This window comes from Tetrahymena thermophila, assembly GCF_000189635.1.
Source record: "Tetrahymena thermophila SB210 genomic scaffold scf_8254487, whole genome shotgun sequence".
Taxonomy (NCBI): Eukaryota; Ciliophora; class Oligohymenophorea; order Hymenostomatida; family Tetrahymenidae; genus Tetrahymena; species Tetrahymena thermophila.
Genome location: NW_002476262.1, coordinates 273776 through 295156, shown reverse-complemented (window position 1 = coordinate 295156; position 21381 = coordinate 273776). Strand labels below are relative to the sequence as shown.

Below are 21381 nucleotides of genomic sequence, written 5' to 3'. Positions count from 1 at the left end.
TTATTTTTCAATTTTAATTAGTTAAACATTAAATTAATTTTAGAATTTTCTTTTAGAAATTTTGGTATTTCAATTAAATCTATTTCATGAATTCATTAAATTAAAAATTATTTAAGTTGACTTAAAAGAGATAGTTGCTGATAAATTTAAAATATTTTTGAGTCTTTATAAAAATTATTATTTTTGATTTCAATTTTATTTATGATAAATAAATATTAAGATGTAGTTTTGATTTGATATTTAACATTTGATACTGACAATGGAAAAGTTAAGAAAGATATTTTTGCAAAGTATGGGATTTGAGTACGCATTTCACTATATTAATTATTGAATGAGGACAATGGAAAGATTCTTATTGGCAATAATTAATTTAGAGAAATTATATTAATTAATTAGCTTTAGAAAGAGAATCATGAAATAAAGAAAGATTCGCATTTTAGTATTAGGCGATGGTTGATAAATTATTAAATATTCATCTTTAGTTATTTATTGCAAGAGTTCTTCATTTAATATCTGAAAAACAATACATTGCTATATATCAAATAATCCTTCAATATAAGCCATGATATTCATATAAGACTAACTAATAGCCTTGCAAAATAACAAAAATGGAAATAACAGATATTTATTTCTTTTTAATTTATAATAGCTTAAGTTGGAAAAACTTCTTGGATCACTTCTCTGGTTTCTGACAATCAGCCTGACAAAGTTAATTAATTTAAATAATCATAGCCAAATAGAATTAGTATAAAGCTTATTGCCAGCGCCATATCCCTAAAAATAATATATTTTTGTAGAATGCAAAATAAATTTCAAAGTTTAAAAATTGAATATACAAAGCTATATTATATGATATTTTCTAATTTAAACTTTTAACTTGCCTCACAATAATTACTTATTTTTATTTAAACTATTATTAGATTCCTCCTGTTATAGATCCAGTTGTTTTCTCAGAGATGTTTCTCCATACATTCTAAGTTTAAACTGTTTTAATCGATACTCCTAGTATATAAATTTTAAAAATTTTTCACTCAAATATCAATGAATTGCTCATTTAATACAAATTATTTATGTCCAATCTAATTTAAGCTTTTCTTTTCAATCAAATGATTCATGAAATGCAAAGTTTAATTCATTATTGATTGATTTTTTTAGCATTTTAAGCAAATTTTAGTGGTTTTAATCTACATTAATCAGCTTAATCTAGAAAATCTAAACACTTTTGATTTATAAAAAAGGCAATATCTTAGAAAAAGAAAATGAATTTAAATTTAGGGAAGAAGTTTTAGCAGCCCAGGTTATTCTTCTCCTTTATGATCTCTCTAACTACTCCACGATTGAATCAATGGAAAAAAACTGGATGAAGTAAATTGAGAAAGAAAACCCAAATGTAAAAATTAGAATATAATTTAATTAAACTAAAAAGTATATCATAGAAAAGAAAAAATTAGAAACTATGAAGCAATAAACATTTTCTATTTATTTATCGTTAAAAATGGAATTTTAGCTAGGAAAATAGTGCTAAAAATATTAATAAAGCAAAATAAAGGTTTTAATTCGGTTTATTAGGGGTTATTAGTATTAGAAAAAAGCTTAATATTACTGGTTTAAAGGAAAATACAATTAATTTTATTGCTAAAAAATATAATAAATTAAATCATTAAGTATAAATGCTTACTTGCTAGTTAAATTAATTTTATTTTTAGCTTTGGTAGCATCAAAAATATTTTTTTTGACTTAATTTATCAAATTTTTATAAAAAATGTTTTTTTTAATATTAAAAACAAAAAATTAAGATAGATTGATTTATGATCTAAATGATTTACTATGAAATTAAATTAGAATATTTACTATAATTAATTGAATTTTTTTCAATTTATTTTTGAAAAATAGGTTCCAGTTATTATTATTGGCAACAAAAGGGACATGCTTGATGAAATTCAAAGCTAAGATAAAATTCCAGATGGAAACAGAGTAATAAAAAATATATTATTTTTCTAAAATTAAATAGCAATAAAAATATAATTTAATTAATTTGAGATAAAAAACTAAAAATTTAGCAATATTTTTATATTAAATGCTATAATTATTTAGATAGAAAAGGTCATAGTTCCTTTGATTAAGAAATTCAAACAAGTCTAGATGGGTTTTGAGTGTTCGGCCTTACTTTATTAGTCAATATCTGATGTTATTTATGGGGCTCATAGAGCAGTCTTGTTCCCATTATCTCCGTTGTATGATATTCGTGAAAAAACAATTACTCCAAAATTTGAAAAAGCTTTAGCAAGAATTTTCCGTATTTGTGATAAAGATAATGACAACAAATGGAATGATGAAGAATTAAGAGACTTATAATTTGAAGTATTTTCTCATGATTTATCTGGAAATGATATTCAAGGAATTAAATAGCTCATCAGAGAAGACGAAGTTATTGTAAAATAAATAATAACATTCTTTTAGAATTCAAAAACTAAAAAGAAAATATTAAATGGATTATATTAATTATTTATAATATAAACTAATTTCTTTTTAAGCTTTTAAACAAAATTTACTTTGCTTAATTATTACTTTTATTTACAGAATCAGGATAAAAATTCATCAAACTTGAATGAAATAACATTTGAAGGATTCAAAATACTTTAAAAGAAATGCGTTGAACTAATAAAAATGCAAATTTGTTGGGTAATTAATTTATCTTGAGAAAATATTATCTAATTGTGTTATTTAATATTTTTTAGGCTATTTTAAGACACTTCAATTATGACGATAAACTAGAGTTAGATAAGAAGCTGTTTAAAGATTAGTAATCAACTATTCATCCAGTTTTTACTATACTAATTAATTCTTATATTATAAAAAATTAGGCTTATTGTAAACTAAGATTATGGATAAACTGTAGAATTAAGTGGAAAAGCTCGTTTATTCTTAACTAGATAATGTTTTGAGAGATTTGGTTCAGCTTTAGACAGAAAAAGTAACGCAGATGATTTGATTGGATAAGTTCTTTACAAAAAAAATATCACAGATATTTTCTTCCCTTACCCATTCAAAGATGAAAAATAAGGAGAATTAGAAAATCCTTTTTAGTATCTCCTTCCTATTGTTACCAATAAAGATTTTATAATTTAGGAAGAATGGCTAAACCTTTGGGCGTATTATTTATTTACTATCTTTCTTTATCTTAGACTTTTAACATAATTTACCTAAAATATATTAGCTACAAAACAAGGGAAGATTACCTTGATGTTTACAAAAAATTGGTATACTTAGGATACCAAGGATCTTTGGAAGAGACATTCTTAATAACTAATACTACAAACTGCTTTAGTTAAATTTAAAAAATGAACTAAAGATATGTTTTCAATGTTTGCTTAGTCTGTACAGATGATTGTTCAGATGAATTAGTAAGATTAACAAACATAATTTTATCAAAAATTAATTTAAATAAAAATAATTTAAAAATAGTTTACAATTTTAAAAAAATATAAAAAATCAAATGAAAAAGATGTTATCACTAAAATTACAGATTTTGTAACAAATATCAAATTTGAAAATGGTAAAAAGAAAGTTATCATTTTCACCTTTGCAAGATAGAACGACCTCAGAGATTTGTTTGAGTAATAGGAAGAATAAGAAAACAAAATAATGAGAAAGTGAGATAAAATTACTAAATTTAAATTAATTTTATTTTTTTTAATTTTCTAAGCAGTTTTTAATAAAAATAAAAAGGTTTGACTAAATTGGCATATTGTTTAAAGATTAAGCCTAGCTTTTAAGACTTATTGAAGAAGCAAATGAAATTAAATACGATAAACATCATTCTAAATTCTATGAGTGCCCTAAATTCTTTATCTAGTTATCAAACAAAGGAGGAGAAGATTAGTTGAACCCTAACATTAAGTAGTTCTCCAAGGAGCTCTGTACATTAAAGAGCTTAGATGACTTTGAATCTCTTCATAAATCAATATATAATCTAATTGAAAAGCCGTATTTTATTTTGTTAATTTTGTTCTACTAAATTACTTTTAAAAAAATAATAATAAAGAATAAAGGGTTTACACAGAGATTATATTTAGATTATTTAATCCCAAGACAACTTTTTCAGAAAAAATATCTATCATATTTTAGTTGGAGGCGGAATTCTTGGGGCTCTAGGTATTGTTTTGTGGGTCAATAAATCTTCTCTCAAGCAAATTCTATAACAATTTAAAAAAGGAATGGGTTTCTGAGCTTTAAAAGAGAAATATTTCAATATTTGAATTACATTTCAATATCTAAGCTAACTATAAAAAAACAAGCTAGAGTTAAATATAGAGAAGAGAAATAAATTGCTTCAAGATATTTTATTATAAACAAAGATTCTTACTGCTACCTTATGATTTGTTAAATATTAATCCCAAGGATATAAATGGTTTTTTGAATTATAACTTGCATTTATAAATTCTTTATGGAAATTAGCTTCATAGAATAAAATCATTGTTTTGAATTGGTTAGAAACCGTCAAAAAAGCTAACTAACAATCATACAAACAAACTTCTATTTTTAGATACAACATGAGTTAATGGTGATATGTATGATAAATGAATTTATATTTTAAAAAACTACATTATAATATCCTTCCTTACCTTTGCTCGCAAAATAATATGAATGAAAACTCACTTTAAAAAATGATAAAATTTTACATAATATTAACTGAACATGATTATATTGATAGCAATTATAATCTTATTTATTTGTAGATATTCTAGATCATTTAGTTTCTCTCTCTAACAAAACTCTAAGTAGTCTTTAATTAATTAACAACAGAACTAAACAAAGTCTTATTTATTATTGTTAAATTGAGAAGATTTCCTTCTTATATCAATACTTAATTTCAATTAAAATTTATCATAATTTATTAATTTTACATTTTTATTATTTTTAAAATTCAGAAAAGCACCATTTAAATTATGGATGGATGGATTCTATTTTTGCAATTTAATTTGTTTTTTAAGTTTTTTGAAATTTATCTTAAGCAAATGAATCCTTAATCTAAATAATTTATTTACATGTTTAATTAATTTATATATTAGCCAAATATTTGCTAGTTTTTATTAAAATTATAATATGAAGCCTATTCACTAAACACAAATTTATTAATATTGCTTTAGAGTATTGAATATGCTTCAATTAATTGAATTTAATAAATAAAATTATTTGAATTTAATCCATTTAATAAATAAATAAATAACAATTTTTCTAAAGTAAATTTTTTTGGCATTAGGATTATTAAAATAAATACCTATCAAATAAAATTTATGTATTTAAATGTCTAATAAAATCTATAAATAATATTTCTAATAAATATATATATTGTAATTTCTCATACATTAAAATAGATGAAGTCACTTAAGACCATATAATGAAATTATAAAAAACTTAATAGCAAATTAAAAAAATTGTAATGTGAGATCTTATTGTAAATCAAGCTTTTAGGTATTTTGGTTAACAAACATTGATTATTTTTATAGAAGTTGTAAAAATATGGTAGATTTTATATAAGAAATAATTCAATAAAATTTAGTTAAAACAAACGTATTAAAGCCAGAACATAGCTCTTAAAAGCTATTTTACTCGCTTTCATAATAATAGAATGGATTTTTTTCTTAGTTTTATTAATCTTGTATTATTTTTTGCTCAAGTAATTAATGTTTTTCGTTTTCAGACTCTTATCCTAAGCAATTATTTTGCTGTTTTAAAAGAATTTGTTATTATTTATTTTTGTAATTTTATTCATCCCAAAAATTAGCAATAAGTTCGTAATTTTGGTTTATTGTCTTACTTCCAGAATCAAACTTATTTTAAGATATGCTGTTTCCTTCTCCTTTAACTGGTAAAGAGTCACACTCACATTTTTAATTTAGTTAAATTTCTTAAATTTTATTTGTTTCTTCTTCATTTGATTCTCCTAAAGAGTAATTGGATTTTATTGAGTGACTAGATTTTTTAGAAAGGTGAGCAACTTGACTTTAAATTTAGTTCAAAGATTTTTTTTTATTAAGCATTTTGTGAAAATAATCTTCTTTACTATTTTAAATCTACAAAGTTTCAGATTAAATAGCATTAAGATCGTCTTCGATACTATATTAGCTTTGAGTGTCTGTTAACTCCTTATTTGTCTCAGTTAAAGTTGAATACTAATTGTTTGAATAGCTTTCAATTTCAGATTTAAAATTTTTTTCCTAATTTTGAGAAGCACAATTGTTATCAGCTTGAGAGCATTCCATTGAAACTTAAGTTGTGTCTTCAGAAGTCAACTCAGCTATTTTATCTTTTTCATAAGAGTAATTAAGCTTTGAAAATTCTTATTTACTCATATTTGAATTGTCTTACTAGAGCCTAAAGTTTGACTTGTCATCGTTAGGTTAAACAAATTTTAAATTATCGTTATTTTGCTGATAAATATTAAAATTATTATGGTGAGGATGTGGAAAATTATCAAATTTTTATTGGATAATTTTCTATTAAGCACTATCTTATTTACTTTATTGATCATTTATTTCAAATGGAGTAACTTAAGGGGTTTGATTAACTAATTCATATTAACAATATTTTGTGTTTAAATACTCGCTTTAAGATTATTGTGCTGTAAAATATTATGTTTTAATAGGAGGAGATGAAGGATAATAATAAGAAAAATGTGATTAATTTTAAGTAGCATTGCTATAAATACCCTAATTTATACTCATAGCACTCTAAGACAAGAAATTATTTTTTTTTTGATAATAAAATTGTTATCTATTAAAGCAACTAGAGGTTGTTGTAGTGAGACTTTCTTGATTTTAAGAAAACGGATTAAAATATGAACTTTATTGTACTTTAAAGTCATAATCATACTTCGGTTATTATGGTACAACAGTGTTTTAAGCTATAAAAGAGCTGTAAGAGTTATTTAATCCATGCTAATTTATTACATTTGGCAAAAACTAACCTATATTTTCCAAAAATAATTAAAATTTCCAATAAAATTAATTAAAAAAAATACTCAAAACAAAAGTATTTGGGATTTGCTAATATTCTCTACAAGCTAAATACTACTCATTTGTAATTGCGGAATACTCTTTTAGTTTATCTATTATTTTTGATAGATTTGGTAGAGCAAAGATATGAGATTGAGACTCATAAAAACTTTTATTTTATTAATACTCACTCAATATTTCTGGTATATATTTTTTAACATGTTTAATAGCTATTTTCTGTTGATCGATGAATATATTTTTATTGCTGACCATTTCATCTTTTGAGAAGTAGTCATCATCTTTTTCGTATGAGTGAAGGTAAAGGCAATCTGGTATATTAGGGCAATCTAAATTTTTCAGGAAGAAGCTGCAATATTTCGTTGTTCCATAAGAGGCTCTAATTATTCTATCAAAAATTTTGAAGTTCTCTGCACCCTTTTCAAGATAGATACTTTATAAACAAATTTATTTTGTATTAAATAATATATACAAGTATAGAAAGAGATGCTTCTTTTTCTTCAGTATATGTTATGTATGCGCTATAAGATGGTCCATTAGGTCCTTTAGGATTATATATGTTGTTTTTGTTGACAACAATTTTTTGTATGTTTCCATATTATCCAAAGTACTGGTAAGACTGCAAAATCTAAATATTATTTTTAATTGCTTATTACTATTGCAAATAACTTTGAATTAACAAATTATTTTACTTGCTCATTAGCTAATTAAGGAGCTATACCTATGACATATACTAAATTTTTCTTGATAACTCGTACTCTTGAGAGATGAGAAACATTATGTATTTAATTATTATTAGATACATTTTAACATGCATTATCCATATTCTACGAATCAAATTAATCAGAGCTATCAGCTATATTTGAATTTATGTGGCTTTGAATAATAAAAAAATAAATTTAAATACAATAATTAAATTTATAGGTATATATTTATATTACGGTCTTTTATGCTATTGAGTTGAGCTCATTTTCTTTTTGGCTAGTAGATTTCTAAAGTTTATTAAAAAATAATTGTAAATGAATATGGGTGATTAATACCAAAAAATACGAATACTTATTGTTCAAAGAATTGCTATTAGCATAAAATAACTTATCATCATCTTCCTACTAAAATTATTAATAATTATATACTAATCAAATATAAAATTGTTTAAAAAAATTACTTTTTAATTGAGTTTCAGAGGGCTGTTATAAGATATTTACTCCTATTAAGATTGCTGAACAACCTATTGATTACCTTTTTAAACTGTTTATAACAAATAATAAAAGTATAAATAACTACATATAACTGTATCTTCGCTTTCACTCATTAGCTAATCTCACTAAAATATAAAATTTAAATAGGTAGAGCTTAGTATTTATCAAAAAGACTTTATTTGGACTTTAATGCTTTACTTGAAATTAAGTAGTTCTACTTATTAATTATTTTTTTATTTTTTTATTGATTAGAACTAATAAATTAATTAAGTTTTTTATTCTACTAAAATAAATAAACAAGAGAATCGTTTTTATTGTTTAATTGATTATTTGGTTTCTGATTAATAATTTTTATTTGATAATGAAATTAACAATAAAAATTTAAACAAATAAAATTTATAATTTAATAAAAATAAAACTATTATAAAAATCTTATAAAATTTTAATTAAATTTATATCATTTGTAAGATATAAAAAAAACCAGTAGACCATGCCAATTTTTTATAAAAAATAAAATTTTTTTTGAGAAAACATCATTTGAAGGTTTTTTATTTTAATGAAATCTGGAGAAAAATAAGATTGCAATATGTAATAAATGTTATAATAAATTTTTTGATCACTGTTGTTGTTTCTATTTTATTGCAAATTAAAAATAAAATAGAAATCTCCAAAATTCAGCTGTTCTAAAATCAAATAATATTGAATTTTATGTTTTGAACAAAGGGATAGTGTTTATTTTGCATCTAATTTAATTAATTAAAAAAAAATCAAAAAATCTAAAAAAGTAATTTCTATTAAAAAAAGATTAAAATGGCTGAGAATCCACCTATAACAGACGACGGCATTCCTTTGAGAGTTGGGGATGAAATGTTCGTATTAGAAAGAAAGAATGTAGAGTTAGAAGTTAAAATTGAAAATTGCAAACCATGGGGCAAGCGTTCAGCAACAGGAAAAGTAATCAGATTATTTAACATTACAAATGCTACTTTAAAATAATTACAATAAAAAGTGGGAATTATTAGCAACTATATGAAAAAAAGATAAAGATTTAATAAGCTCGCTGTTTATATTTGCTTATTGAGTTAAGTTTATAAAAATGCTATGATGTTTCATTTATATATAAAATATATTTATTATTTTTACTAAAAATAGCTTTTTCTTACTACTTGTAGATTAGTTTTTGTAAACGAAAAGCACAAAAAATCAGATTTTAAGTCATTTGATATTCCTCTTTTTAACCTATTTTAAGAAAAATTTGAGTAACCAATATTTGGCTCCAACTACTTATAAGGTAATTATGCTATTTTCAGTATTCTTATTCTGACTTAATATTTTAATAATAGCTAAGACCAAGCCTTTGTATGGACTAATTCCTGATATAGCAAGTTTTAAGCTCTGGTTCAAAAGTGGAGGTAATATTAAACTTGTATTATATAAAATATTTGAAATATATAATTGAAAAATGTAGGGTGTCAAAAGTTTCTTAATCTTTTTGATGTTGTCCTAAGAGAAGTGAGATAAATTAAAAATAGAAATTAAATGAGAGGATTAAACTAAAGAGTCTAAAATGGCTAATTTTCAAATAATGCAGCATACTCTGATCCCAGCGACCCAACAGTTATTTTTGTTACTTAGCCTTAATAATAATTTAACGTAAATATTTTTTCATTATAAATGCAATATCAAAATTATTTTACAAAATATTTAAAGCCAATGGGAAATAACTACTACCAACAACCATTTTAAGGATAAGGTTAATTTATAGGATCTAGTGATCCAAATTTTGTACCTCCCAATCCCTTACAAAATCAAAATATGTAGCAATATCCTAATAACTAATTCAATCCTAATTAATAATTTAATCCATAGATGTCCTAACAATAACCAGTTAACTATAATTATCCTTAATAATAGCAGTAATAATAAGTGCCATATTAGCAAATACCTCCTTAATAGTAAAACTAGTAAATACCTCCATAGTAATACCAATAAATGCCTTAATAATAATATCAACAAATGCCTTAATAGCAATAAAATCAGCAAGTACCTCCTAATAATCAGTAATAACCACAATAATAATAACAGCCAGATGCAGGTTTTTATTTTGGTTGGTTTGGTCCTTAATTATAAAATAACTAACATTGAAAAAATATTTGATATCAATATTGTTAAATATACATTCTAAAAAAACTTCAATAATTATTTTTAAAAGCATTTAATCTAAAGTAATTTGAACAATTTATTGAATATATTAATGAAATTTTTTCCAAATGTAATTTAAATTATTAAATAATATTTTTTTTTAATGATTATAAAATCTTCTTAGTTTGTGATTCATAAAATTACTTTGTACAAAAATTTTAAAATAGTTTTTACTATTTAAAAAAATAATATACTCTAATTTCTCCTAAAAAATAGTAAATATTATTTAATTTTCTCTTGTTATTTATCAATATTTACAAATTCTTATTATATATGAAGCTGTTCAATAATATATATTAATAAGAATAATGCTAGCTATTTTTTTAATATAGATTTTGAATAAATTAATTTTTTAAATATTTAATATAAATTAAGCTGAAAATTAAAATATGCTAAGAAATAATTATGATATAAAAACACATTTTATTTTTTTCATTGAAACTAGAATTATTTTTCTATTTAAAATAATTTAAAAAGAGATTAGCTAATAAATTTTATTTCCTTTACTTTATATTATGTTGGTTTTTTAACTGTAGTAAGATAAAGTTTAGATTTAAATTTATCTAACTTATAAATTATTAAAGTAAAATAATTTTTTAAATTACAATGTAAACTTTTATAAATAATTTTATTTCACAAACAACTATGCAATTATTATTAAATGTAATTTTTAAAATGAAATAGTTAATTATTTTTTATTTTTTCTACGACAACTAAAATTAAAAAAACTTTCTACAATTACTACCATAAAAGTAACAAATTTTTTTTTTAATTTTAACTGGTTTTTGTTATTTGTTATTTATTATTTTGAATTAAACTGAAGTAGTAAAAGCTTATAATAGGTATTTTTATTGCAATAAATGTTGACGCTAGAATAGGATTCTTCAACACTAAATAACTTAATTACAATTTAAAACTAATTACCTTAAACTGTACAAGCATAAAGCTAGGAAGGTATTAAGAATAAGCTGTTTGTATATAAATAGCTCTAAAGCATTTAAGCATGTAGCTACATAGACTAAAAAAACTAAAAAATAAAAAATTATAATTTCTCTAAAAACAATGTAAGCAATTAAAAAGATTTATTGACCAAAAATTTCGAATAAAACAATTTTAATAGAAGTATTATCTCTAAAGCTAATTACTATCAAGAACCAAAAAATAAGATGTCGTTAGATGCCTACTTTGTTAAAGGCGATAGTTCCTAAGATCTTAAGATCTAAAATTTAAAAATCCCAAGTAAAAAAATGGAAATATTGAACCTTTTTGATAGAAACTAAATAGGTAATTTTACAAATAATTTTCATTTAACTTTAAAATTTTTAAAAAATAAAATTGTTTATTTATTTATTCATTCATTAATTGAAATTATTTTTGACTGAAATACTTTCTTTAAGTTAGTATTTTTGATTAATTTTGTTTTATAAATTAAAGATAAACCTTAAAAAATATAAAGCGATTATTAAAGCTAATAGTAAAGACAAAATTCATTCTTAAAGGTATAATTACTATTAATTGTTTTTATTATTCATTAATATATTTCATTTTAACAAAATCATAGAATAGTTTTAATTCTAAATTTTAATATCACCATGAGTCAGTCAACTAATCAAGAAATTCATCTCTAAGTAGAGATTCGTATATTTTTTTTATTTTTAAACTAATTAAAAAACATTTTATTGAAAAATAAAAAGTTTATATCAAACCAAAAATTCTGAGAGGCAGTTATAGAAAAGCAGTTAATAAAATTTATAGGTCTTAAATAAAAATAAAAATGGCTTTTTTAGTTTTCATGATGAGAGAAAAACATTTTAAACTGTATTTTATCTGAATTTAGTTTAATTTATCCATTTAAAATATTTTATAAACTTATTAAATAGGAATCTCCTTTTAATAAAATAGCTAAATAATCTTTTTAAATAACTTCTCCAAAGATTTAAATGAATGAAGAACTATATTACAACAAAGATCAAAAATATATAAATGCACTAAACAATAAAATAATTCGTGAACAAATAGACAAAAAGATAAAAGAATAAATATTTGGAAAGAGAGAAGCATACAGGTAAATAGAATATATAAAAAAAAATTAAATGAATTTAAAAAAAACTAAATAAAATTTTAAAAGCAACAATAAAAGAAGACATTCTAGTATAACTGAATATGAATATTTAAAAACTGAGTGTGAATAACTAATCAAAACATCTTTCAAAACATAGATAGTAAGTCGATTTAATTATATTTAGATTAAAAATTTATTTTTATAAATATAGAGCAACCATGGAAATGCATTTTATAATTCTGTAATATTAGTAGGTTAGTCTAAATATAGTTCGTGAATAATTAACATTTGATTTTCCACATTTTGAAGTTTTGTTTTACTCAAATTATTATTTTGTTAAAATTTTGTTTTCTATCAATCAATTTATATATTATATCTTGTTATACTTTATGTTGTATTATCTTTAGTTTTGGATTTTATTGAGTTTTTTAATTAACTTTTTTTTATTTTATTTTATTTTGTTTTGTTTTTTATATTTGTAAAATTTATTTTATGATAAAAGATTCAACTTAGATTAAAGCATTTATTTTTTAATATCAAAATTCAAAATTATTTTATTTTTTATATCTATCATACTGAATAAAATGTTGTTAAAGGAAAAAAAAATATTGTTAGTGCAGATTAAAATTAAAAATAATTAACTCTCATATTATATTGTTCAATTGGCCGGGCGCCTAAAAAAGAGCTTTGTTTTTATTAAAGTACCAAAGAAACTTTATTCAATTTTTTAAGGGTTTTTGCGAAATATCTGAAGATTTCTTCATTCAGTATAGCAGAAGATTTAAGAATATGTTAAAAACTTTATGGGGTGAATCAACCATACACATTTTATATTAGTCTATTTAAAAACTTGATTTTTACTTCTGTAAATACTTAAACTAGAATATCTCTCAATAAACAATAAACTTATTGTTTTTAACTTTATGCTTTTATTTCTTCAGCACTTTCCCAAAGAGACAAATGTCATCATGCTGATTATTATGTTTAAGCTATTGCTTATTGTTATTCTGTTTATTTAGTTTTTTATTCCTCTTTATTTTTATAATTATTATTTGTTATTATATCGAGTGTCTTGTCCTACATAGGTGATAGTATTTCTGCTTATGAAGCTTTTATTTTCGGCATCTTTTATATAAGAATGAAATTATTTTAAATTATTATTTGAATGAAAAAAGAAATAAATAAGATCAAAACTACTTTAAAGGTGTTTTACTTACTTACATACTAAATTATGTTCTATCTATGAATTAATAATTACATCTTGAAAGGTTATTTTAAGAATCAATTTTAATGAAAAAGACATGTTCTTGATAGAAATATAGGGGATTGGTGCTAATACTCATTTTTTGTGTTTAAAAAAATTATAAATTTATAAAAACTGAGAGGACTTCCATCATAGAGTTATGAATTTCATTTATTATTTGATTCATCTTTTAGTTAATTAATTACCTTTCTTTTATTTTCATAAAATTTATTATGAAATTTTTTAATCAATTTATCAAACAAACTTATTATCACCTCACAAATTAATCCGTTAAAGATATAAATATTAAAAAAATGAATAAACATAATAATATATAAGAAGTATGTATTATTTAATCTATTATTATTTTATTTATATTTTATAATTTAATATATGAAATTTATTTTATTTTAAAGAAGCTGAATAAAAATCTTTTTGTGTTTAGAGTTTAATCATAAAATTTTTAAAAAATATTTTTTTTAAATAAAAAATAGAATAGAATTATCAATGTTTTTTAAATAGTTTATATTTATTTTATTTAAATAGCTAAATATTAAATTGAATAGGAAAACTTAGAAAAGAAAATTTGAATCAAACTCCCCGCTTAATAACAAAATACTTCTGCTCTAATAAATTCTTATTATTTTGAAAAAAACTAAGGAAAAACATAAATTAATTTAAAAAGGAACAAATAAGAAAAAATAAATTGGATATCTTTATAATAAATAAAATTTAATTAAATTTCATAAATAAGAAAAATAAGAAAATAAGAAGAAAACAAAAAAAACCAAATAAATTTAATTCAACCAAACTACTTTTATTTAATTAGCAATATCTTGAATCCTATTTAGTTTTTTAATCTCGGAAAGGCGCGCAGAAGATCTATTTAAGAAAAAATTTGGAAAAAAGTTTTTAAAATACTTAGAAGAAAATGCATTTGCAGGATGTATTTTCTTAGAATAGATAATAATATGTCTATTTCCAAATAAGAAACTTATTTAGATGAAACGTAAGACGGCCACTTGCAATTTTGAAAATATAATGACATGTTTAATGAGGAGCCATCATAAGTTTTTAAACCATTTAAAAGTTTTTAATTCCCGAAACAAAAAATGCATAGCTAGATACCAGCAATGATGGCAAATCTAAAAACATCGATTTAAATTTTCCTTAGAACAAAAATTGCTTTTAGGATAATGTTTTAAAGCTAATTAAATTATAAAGTACTTCTTTATCTCATATATATAAAAAGTATTTTTTAAAAACAAAAAACTAGGAAAATATTGACAAGAGACGATCGAGTTTTATTTCGAAGAAAAAGCAGTTGGAAAGCTCTTATTTTTGAAAATTTAAAAAATAAATAAAATTTAAAATAAACAATAAACAAATAAACAAATAAAAAAATAAAAAAATAAAATAAATAAAAACACAAAAAATAAAATAATTAAAGCAATTAATGAAAATAAAAAATATAGAAAAAATGAATAAAGATTATCTTAAAAGATAGAAAAGATAAATCAATAATGCATACAAGAGATAAAATATATTACATAAATAGCCAAATATAAGTTAAAAAATAAACAAAATATTACTACACCAAATGATAATACTTGATTTAAATATTTTTAAATATGATTTAAAAATTTTCTTTAGTTGAAAAATTAAAAAAATATCAAATAAAATTGCAATAATTCATTATTTTATATTGTAATAAATAAACCTTTTTCTATTTTAAAAATTGATATAAATAAAATTTATGATTATTTATTTTTCTAATAAATTATGCTAAAGATATAGAAATATAGATTAATATTATCATTATTTATATAAAAATTTATTGAATACAAAATAAATGATGTCAAATCTTCATATTTAAAATGGACAAACAATATAAGAAGATAACGAATTAAATTTCGAAAGATTAAAGAACCCAAAACAAAAGCAACTAAGAAACTATTTAGGCAAAGAGGATGCAAGAGGTGATGACTAAAGATAAAAGATTGTAAAGCCAATTGAAAAGCTCATAGATAAGGTTAAAAGATCAAAAAATAAATCTGAAGCGAGCACAGAGACACAAATCGATGTTACTTAGCCGAGAGGACGAAAATAATCAAATTCACAAATTATTAGTGAGATTGTTGAATAAGAAGAAGAGCATAAAAAAGAATCAAAAAAAGGATTTTTCAATGTAGCATCTTAGGAAACACATTTCATTAAAGATCGCCATTTATTTTTTTAATCATTGACCAAGTCTACTAGCACTTTTTTATCCTTACTTAAAAATAGCGGATCAAAGTCGAAGACATAACAATTTATCGAAAGGACTGTTTTATTATAAAAGGTAGTACCAAAATAAATGTGCTCACTTTGCCATGCAGAAGATTTTGTCAAAATTTAACTTTTAGGTAAAGGCGCGTGTGGCATAGTTGAAAAATAACTTTTTAAGCCTTTAGAGTAAGAAGTAGCTATGAAGAAGTATTTAATGGAAGAAAATTTAGATGAATTTGATTCAGAAGTTTTTATAATGAAATCAAAGTAATCTGAGTTTATACCTAAGCTCATTTTCTATTAAAGAGAAAGCTAATAAATTTATATGGAGTTAGGGATGATAACATTAGAGACTTACGATTTATACTTAAGGCGTAATCATTTAGATATATCAGAAAAATTTGCAGTTTGGATACTAAAATAGCTGCTAATTATCAATAAGTACATGTTTAATGAAGGGTTCCATCACAGTGATATTAAACCAGGTAATATAATCATTACGTTTAATGAATTACAGAATATGAAGATAAAATTAATTGATTTTGGAGCATCTTCTATTTTTCCTGAAGATTATTGGATATAATATACTCCTCTTTTTTAGTGCCCTGATCTCTTTAAAAAGGTTGAATAATCTTAGCATTTAAATCGCCAAGAAATATTATTTGCTGAGTTTTTTGCAAGTTGCAGATCAGTTCAATTGCTTACATTAGCCAATCATCCAAAGAGAAAGTAATTATTTTTATTGGAGTCTATTGACGAGTATTTATCAGACTAAGTGATAGGGGAAAAGTATAATTATTTAAGAGTAATATTGCAATACATGTTCAAATTAAAAAGTCTTAAGTCTATGGATGAAAAAGATTTTACTTTTCTAAATCTTTTACTCAATATCGGTGTGAATACTAACGATTATGTGCGAGATATAGAAAATGCCTACTAGTACATAGAATCTACTACAAATTAATGAATTAGTCTATTACTATTTGATTTATTACTTGCTTTCTAAAAGCCTAAAAAGCAGTTTAAATTTAAAAAAATGTAAAAATCTCAAAAAATGAATAAAGTTTCTATAACCAAACTAAGAAAAGCTTATCCTATTTTATCAAAATAAATTATTCCTTTAAAAATATTTTCTCAACAAGTATTTATTACTTATATCAAAAATTATAATCAAATTTATCCATTTATAAATGTTATATTTTTATTTATTTATAATACAAAAGATACATTTTTAAATATAATTTCTATGATTAAAATTGATTAATACATAACCACACATAATTTTATAATTTATCAATTATAAAAATTTATGACTTAAGTTTTTAAGATTTGGGTATATTAAATACGCCAAAATTTGTATCGAACAACTTACTTTAATTTGTTTGAAATTCATGTAAGCAGATACTCAAAATAAATAAATATTTTTTTTTTTGTATTTCCAGTTTTTTAAAATACCCAACAAGCTCAGAAACTTTTCACTATATAATACCAACTTATAATTTAGTATCTAATTTTTTATAGATAGAATTTGGTTTAATTGTAAAACTAAGATTAAAGAAAATGTTGTATTATTTTTAGTATTATAATGTAATGTTTTTTATTCAGGGATATTTTTGAAGTTAGTTAAGTAAGATTTATTTTAATGTTTTGATTAAATTTCATCAAAGAATAAGATAGATAATTACATAAATTTACTCTATGCTTAAAAATTAAAGACTTTCTAAATTTATATAAATATGTTGAAAGCGGATTTAAAATATTTAAAATATAAAAATAAATAAATAATCAACATTATTCAGTTAATAAAAACTAAATCATTTTTTTACAATTTTTGAGATTTTAACAAATGATCTTTTATTTCTTCAAATGATAATTTTTATGAAAAAAATATGATAATGATAAATAAAATTTTTGTTGATTCACGTAAAATACGATACTCTTGTTTCTAAAAGAGCATAGTTAACCTTTTTTTTATTTTTGTAATTGATTAGAGTACCTTAATGATTCAAATTTTGCAAAAAAAAAAATAAATTAAAAGGAATTAAAGTCATAACATCAGAAAGAAAGAAAAAAAATTGTATACTGAATGACTTTAAAAAAACTAATAGATTCATCAGATGAAGATGAGATGAGGAGAAAAGAGAAAATAAATAAAAAACTTGAATAATAAATAAATAGATTGAAAATTGGATGAAAGTGGTACATAACAAAAAATGTGATGTGAAGAAATTTATTTATTTATTTTTTATTTATTTAGTTAATTAATTAATTAGATTGATAATAATCTTATTTAATTATTAACTAGAAGATGCTTTTTTATATTAATTTATATAAAGATTATACTAATTAAGATTTATAAAATTTTACTTTTCCAATAAATATTTTTTAGAAAAATAAATAAAAAACTGAATAATTAGTATGGGATAAAAAGGTAGTAAATAGAATAAAGAAAAGAAGGCAAGGATAGAGCAAACCTTAAAAGAAGAATAATAAGTTGACACTTCTAACTTTAAGATTTCTAACCAAGAGCTCATTTTCGAAAAATATGGTAGAATTCAATAAGAATACACCCTCATGAATGTTCCCTTGGGTAAAGGTTCTTATGGAGAAGTACGTAAAGGTGTTCATAAAAAAACAGGCTAGCAAAGAGCAGTAAAAATTATTGATAAAAGCTAATGCAAGCCCGAAGAGTAAAAATAACTCATTGAAGAGTTTAACATCCTTAAATAATTGGTATGTCATTCAAAAATTCTGACTATTCTTTAATTATTCTTGCTATTTTTATTTTATCGTTTTTGCTTAAGTGAAGAGAGTTGAATTTGCTTAAGAGGGTAATCGCTTTTTTAAATTTTACTTTTCTAAAAATCGTTTTAGAGAAAAAGGAAGAATAAAGCTTACCCTTTGCACTACAAGTGTTTGAAAGAATTTAACACTTATTACTCTCAAAACTAATTGCTGTTCAATTTTATGCAAAAACTAGCTTCACAATTAAAAATTTAATTCTTATTCAAAATTTTAGGATCACCCTAATATCATCAAAGTTTACGAAGTTTTCTAAGACAACAAATTCTTATACATAGTTACTGAATTATGTACTGGTGGTGAACTCTTTGATAGAATCATAGAATACAAGCACTTTAATGAAAAAGAAGCAGCTGATGTTATGTACCAAATCTTAAATGCAATTAATTATTTACACAAAAACAAAATTGTTCACAGAGATCTTAAGCCAGAAAATTTATTGCTTGATTCTAAAAACAAAGATTCTATCCTTAAGCTTGTCGATTTCGGTACTTCTACAGTTTTTGATCCTTCTTTGAAAATGAGCTAAAAGCTAGGTACTCCTTATTACATTGCCCCTGAAGTTCTCAGACATAAGTATAACGAAAAATGTGATGTCTGGTCTTGTGGAGTTATTATGTATATTCTTTTGTGTGGTTATCCTCCTTTCAATGCTGCTAGAGATGAAGATATTATGAAAAAAGTTGAAAAAGGAGTTTTCACATTCCCTAAAGATGACTGGAAAGATATCACAATAGAGGTAAAAAACATTATAAAAATTTACTAAAAACATAAATAAATAAAGAAATAAACATAAAATTACTAATAAACTCGAACCATAATAGAAGAGAGAGAAAACAACTTACTGATTTATTTTTTATACAAAAACAAACAACAAAAGTTATAGATTTAAAACATAACCAAATAACTTGTTTAATTTATTAAGTATGAAGATACTTTAAAAAATTAATTACATTAATTTATTAGTTAACATTTCAATCAATAGTTTAAAATGAATAAAAAAATAAATAAATAACGAAAAAAAAAGAAATGCTACTGATTATTCATTCCAATTTACATTATTTATTTATTTATTTTTCATTTAAAGATTTTAAACTAATTTTTTATAAAAAGGCTCAGCAAATGATTTGCAAAATGCTTACTATGGACCCCTAAAAGAGATATTCTGCTGAAGAAGCTCTTTAGGATCCATGGATTAAGAAGTTTAGATAATAATAATAGGTAGATATGCCCAACTTAATTAGATCTTTGAATAATATGAAAACATTCAGAGCTGGTAAGAAATTACAAGAAGCTGTATGGATGTTTATCGTTAACTATTTAGCTACTAAAGAAGAAAAGAATGAACTATTGAAAACTTTCTAGTCTTTAGATACCAACGGAGATGGTAAACTAAGTAGAGAAGAACTCATTAATGGTTATTCTAAAATCCTAACCATGGAAAATGCCATCAAGGAAGTAGATAAAATTATGAAAGTTATAGATAAAAACGATAATGGTGATATAGATTATTCTGAATGGGTTGCTGCTACTATTTCTCGTGAGTAGCTGTTGTCTGTATAAAGATTGGAAATGGCCTTTAATATTTTTGATAAGGATGGTAGTGGTTCACTCTAGTTAAGTGAATTTAAAGAAATCTTTGGAGGAGCAGGAGTTTCTGAAGATGTATGGAAGGCTGTCATCAAAGAGGTAGATAAAAATGGAGATGGTGAGATTTCCTATCAAGAATTCAAAGAGATGATGCTTAAATACATTAAGGATGAAGAGTGAATAAACTCCACTACACATATGCCCAATTTTAAACAGCAATAAATAAATAAATGTTATTAAAGTATGCAAATGATAAATTTATTATCTTATCTATCTTTTATTATTTTTATGATCACTTACTTTATTTTTTTCTTAAATTGAAACCTTCCTTGTTTTTAAATAATTAACAAATTCGTTTTTAATATTTTATATTTATTCCCTCATTATAAAAAGAACATTAGCTAATACCTATTATATATTCAATAAAAATCAAATAAAATTAGCCTCATAAAATAACTTAAAGCTAAAATTATAATTTATATTTAATAAATTAATACCATAATTAGGTAATAAGTTATTTGGTTATTTATTTATTTAGCTAGCTAATTTATAGTTGGTAAGTGTGTAAGTAATATTTACTATAAGAAAATGAAACTTAAGAACGAAAGCTAATATAATCATTTTGGAAAAATATATATAAATATCTATCAATAGTAGAAATATATATAAAGATAGAAATTCATCTAAAAAAGAATTGAATAAATATAAAATATATTTTTAAATCAAAGTTTTTTGTTTTGAATATAAATTTGGATTTTATGAATTTTAAATATATAAATTATTTGTTTGAAAAAGTTAATCAATATTTTTGAAAAAAGAAATTAGCATAATTTAGTAGATGTATCTTTTAATTATAAATCTTATTAGTATTGAAATTAAAAATATAATATTTTAAGATTGCATATAAAATTACAAGCATTAAAATAATTTTAAGAAACCTTCTTTTTAAAATTTATTTAGTAGTCTTTTAGATACATTTTAAAATATAAATTGTAATTT

General features: G+C 22.1%; 7 protein-coding genes across 7 annotated transcripts; 5 read left to right on the top strand and 2 right to left on the bottom strand. All coding sequences in view use genetic code 6, as the record gives it.

The window, feature by feature from the left end:
• Window positions 1–331: 331 nt before the first annotated feature.
• On the top strand, window positions 332–4229 carry TTHERM_00502190 (ADP-ribosylation factor family protein; the record flags this gene model as incomplete). Its single annotated transcript, XM_001022273.2, has 13 exons — window positions 332–452; window positions 650–708; window positions 921–1005; window positions 1239–1390; window positions 1894–1974; window positions 2095–2433; window positions 2581–2682; window positions 2739–2803; window positions 2865–3152; window positions 3218–3404; window positions 3466–3653; window positions 3730–3987; window positions 4046–4229. The coding sequence occupies 13 exons, from the start codon at window positions 332–334 to the stop codon at window positions 4227–4229; spliced, it is 2109 nt and encodes a 702-aa protein (XP_001022273.2).
• A 1320-nt stretch (window positions 4230–5549) lies between these two features.
• On the bottom strand, window positions 5550–8328 carry TTHERM_00502180 (RNA recognition motif protein; the record flags this gene model as incomplete). Its single annotated transcript, XM_001022272.2, has 7 exons — window positions 5550–6970; window positions 7025–7433; window positions 7489–7644; window positions 7709–7892; window positions 7958–8008; window positions 8073–8125; window positions 8182–8328. 7 exons carry the CDS (start codon window positions 8326–8328, stop codon window positions 5550–5552), a joined length of 2421 nt encoding a protein of 806 aa, XP_001022272.2.
• Window positions 8329–8965: 637 nt separating this feature from the next.
• TTHERM_00502170 (PH-GRAM-WBP2 domain protein, putative) lies at window positions 8966–10360 on the top strand (the record flags this gene model as incomplete). The annotated part of the gene is made up of 5 exons (XM_001022271.4): window positions 8966–9169; window positions 9368–9506; window positions 9559–9627; window positions 9684–9868; window positions 9926–10360. The coding sequence occupies exons 1-5, from the start codon at window positions 9026–9028 to the stop codon at window positions 10358–10360; spliced, it is 972 nt and encodes a 323-aa protein (XP_001022271.3). The 5' UTR covers window positions 8966–9025.
• Window positions 10361–11277: 917 nt separating this feature from the next.
• Window positions 11278–12756, top strand: TTHERM_00502160 (hypothetical protein; the record flags this gene model as incomplete). Its single annotated transcript, XM_001022270.2, has 7 exons — window positions 11278–11701; window positions 11852–11916; window positions 11979–12055; window positions 12112–12235; window positions 12298–12482; window positions 12546–12639; window positions 12691–12756. 7 exons carry the CDS (start codon window positions 11278–11280, stop codon window positions 12754–12756), a joined length of 1035 nt encoding a protein of 344 aa, XP_001022270.2.
• A 660-nt stretch (window positions 12757–13416) lies between these two features.
• On the bottom strand, window positions 13417–13782 carry TTHERM_000502159 (hypothetical protein; the record flags this gene model as incomplete). Its single annotated transcript, XM_012799248.1, has 1 exon — window positions 13417–13782. The coding sequence occupies one exon, from the start codon at window positions 13780–13782 to the stop codon at window positions 13417–13419; it is 366 nt and encodes a 121-aa protein (XP_012654702.1).
• Window positions 13783–15478: 1696 nt separating this feature from the next.
• TTHERM_00502140 (kinase domain protein) lies at window positions 15479–16957 on the top strand (the record flags this gene model as incomplete). The annotated part of the gene is made up of 1 exon (XM_001022268.3): window positions 15479–16957. One exon carries the CDS (start codon window positions 15479–15481, stop codon window positions 16955–16957), a length of 1479 nt encoding a protein of 492 aa, XP_001022268.2.
• A 1451-nt stretch (window positions 16958–18408) lies between these two features.
• On the top strand, window positions 18409–20562 carry TTHERM_00502130 (calcium-dependent kinase; the record flags this gene model as incomplete). The annotated part of the gene is made up of 3 exons (XM_001022267.3): window positions 18409–18723; window positions 19010–19531; window positions 19906–20562. 3 exons carry the CDS (start codon window positions 18409–18411, stop codon window positions 20560–20562), a joined length of 1494 nt encoding a protein of 497 aa, XP_001022267.1.
• Between the last annotated feature and the right edge of the window lie 819 nt (window positions 20563–21381).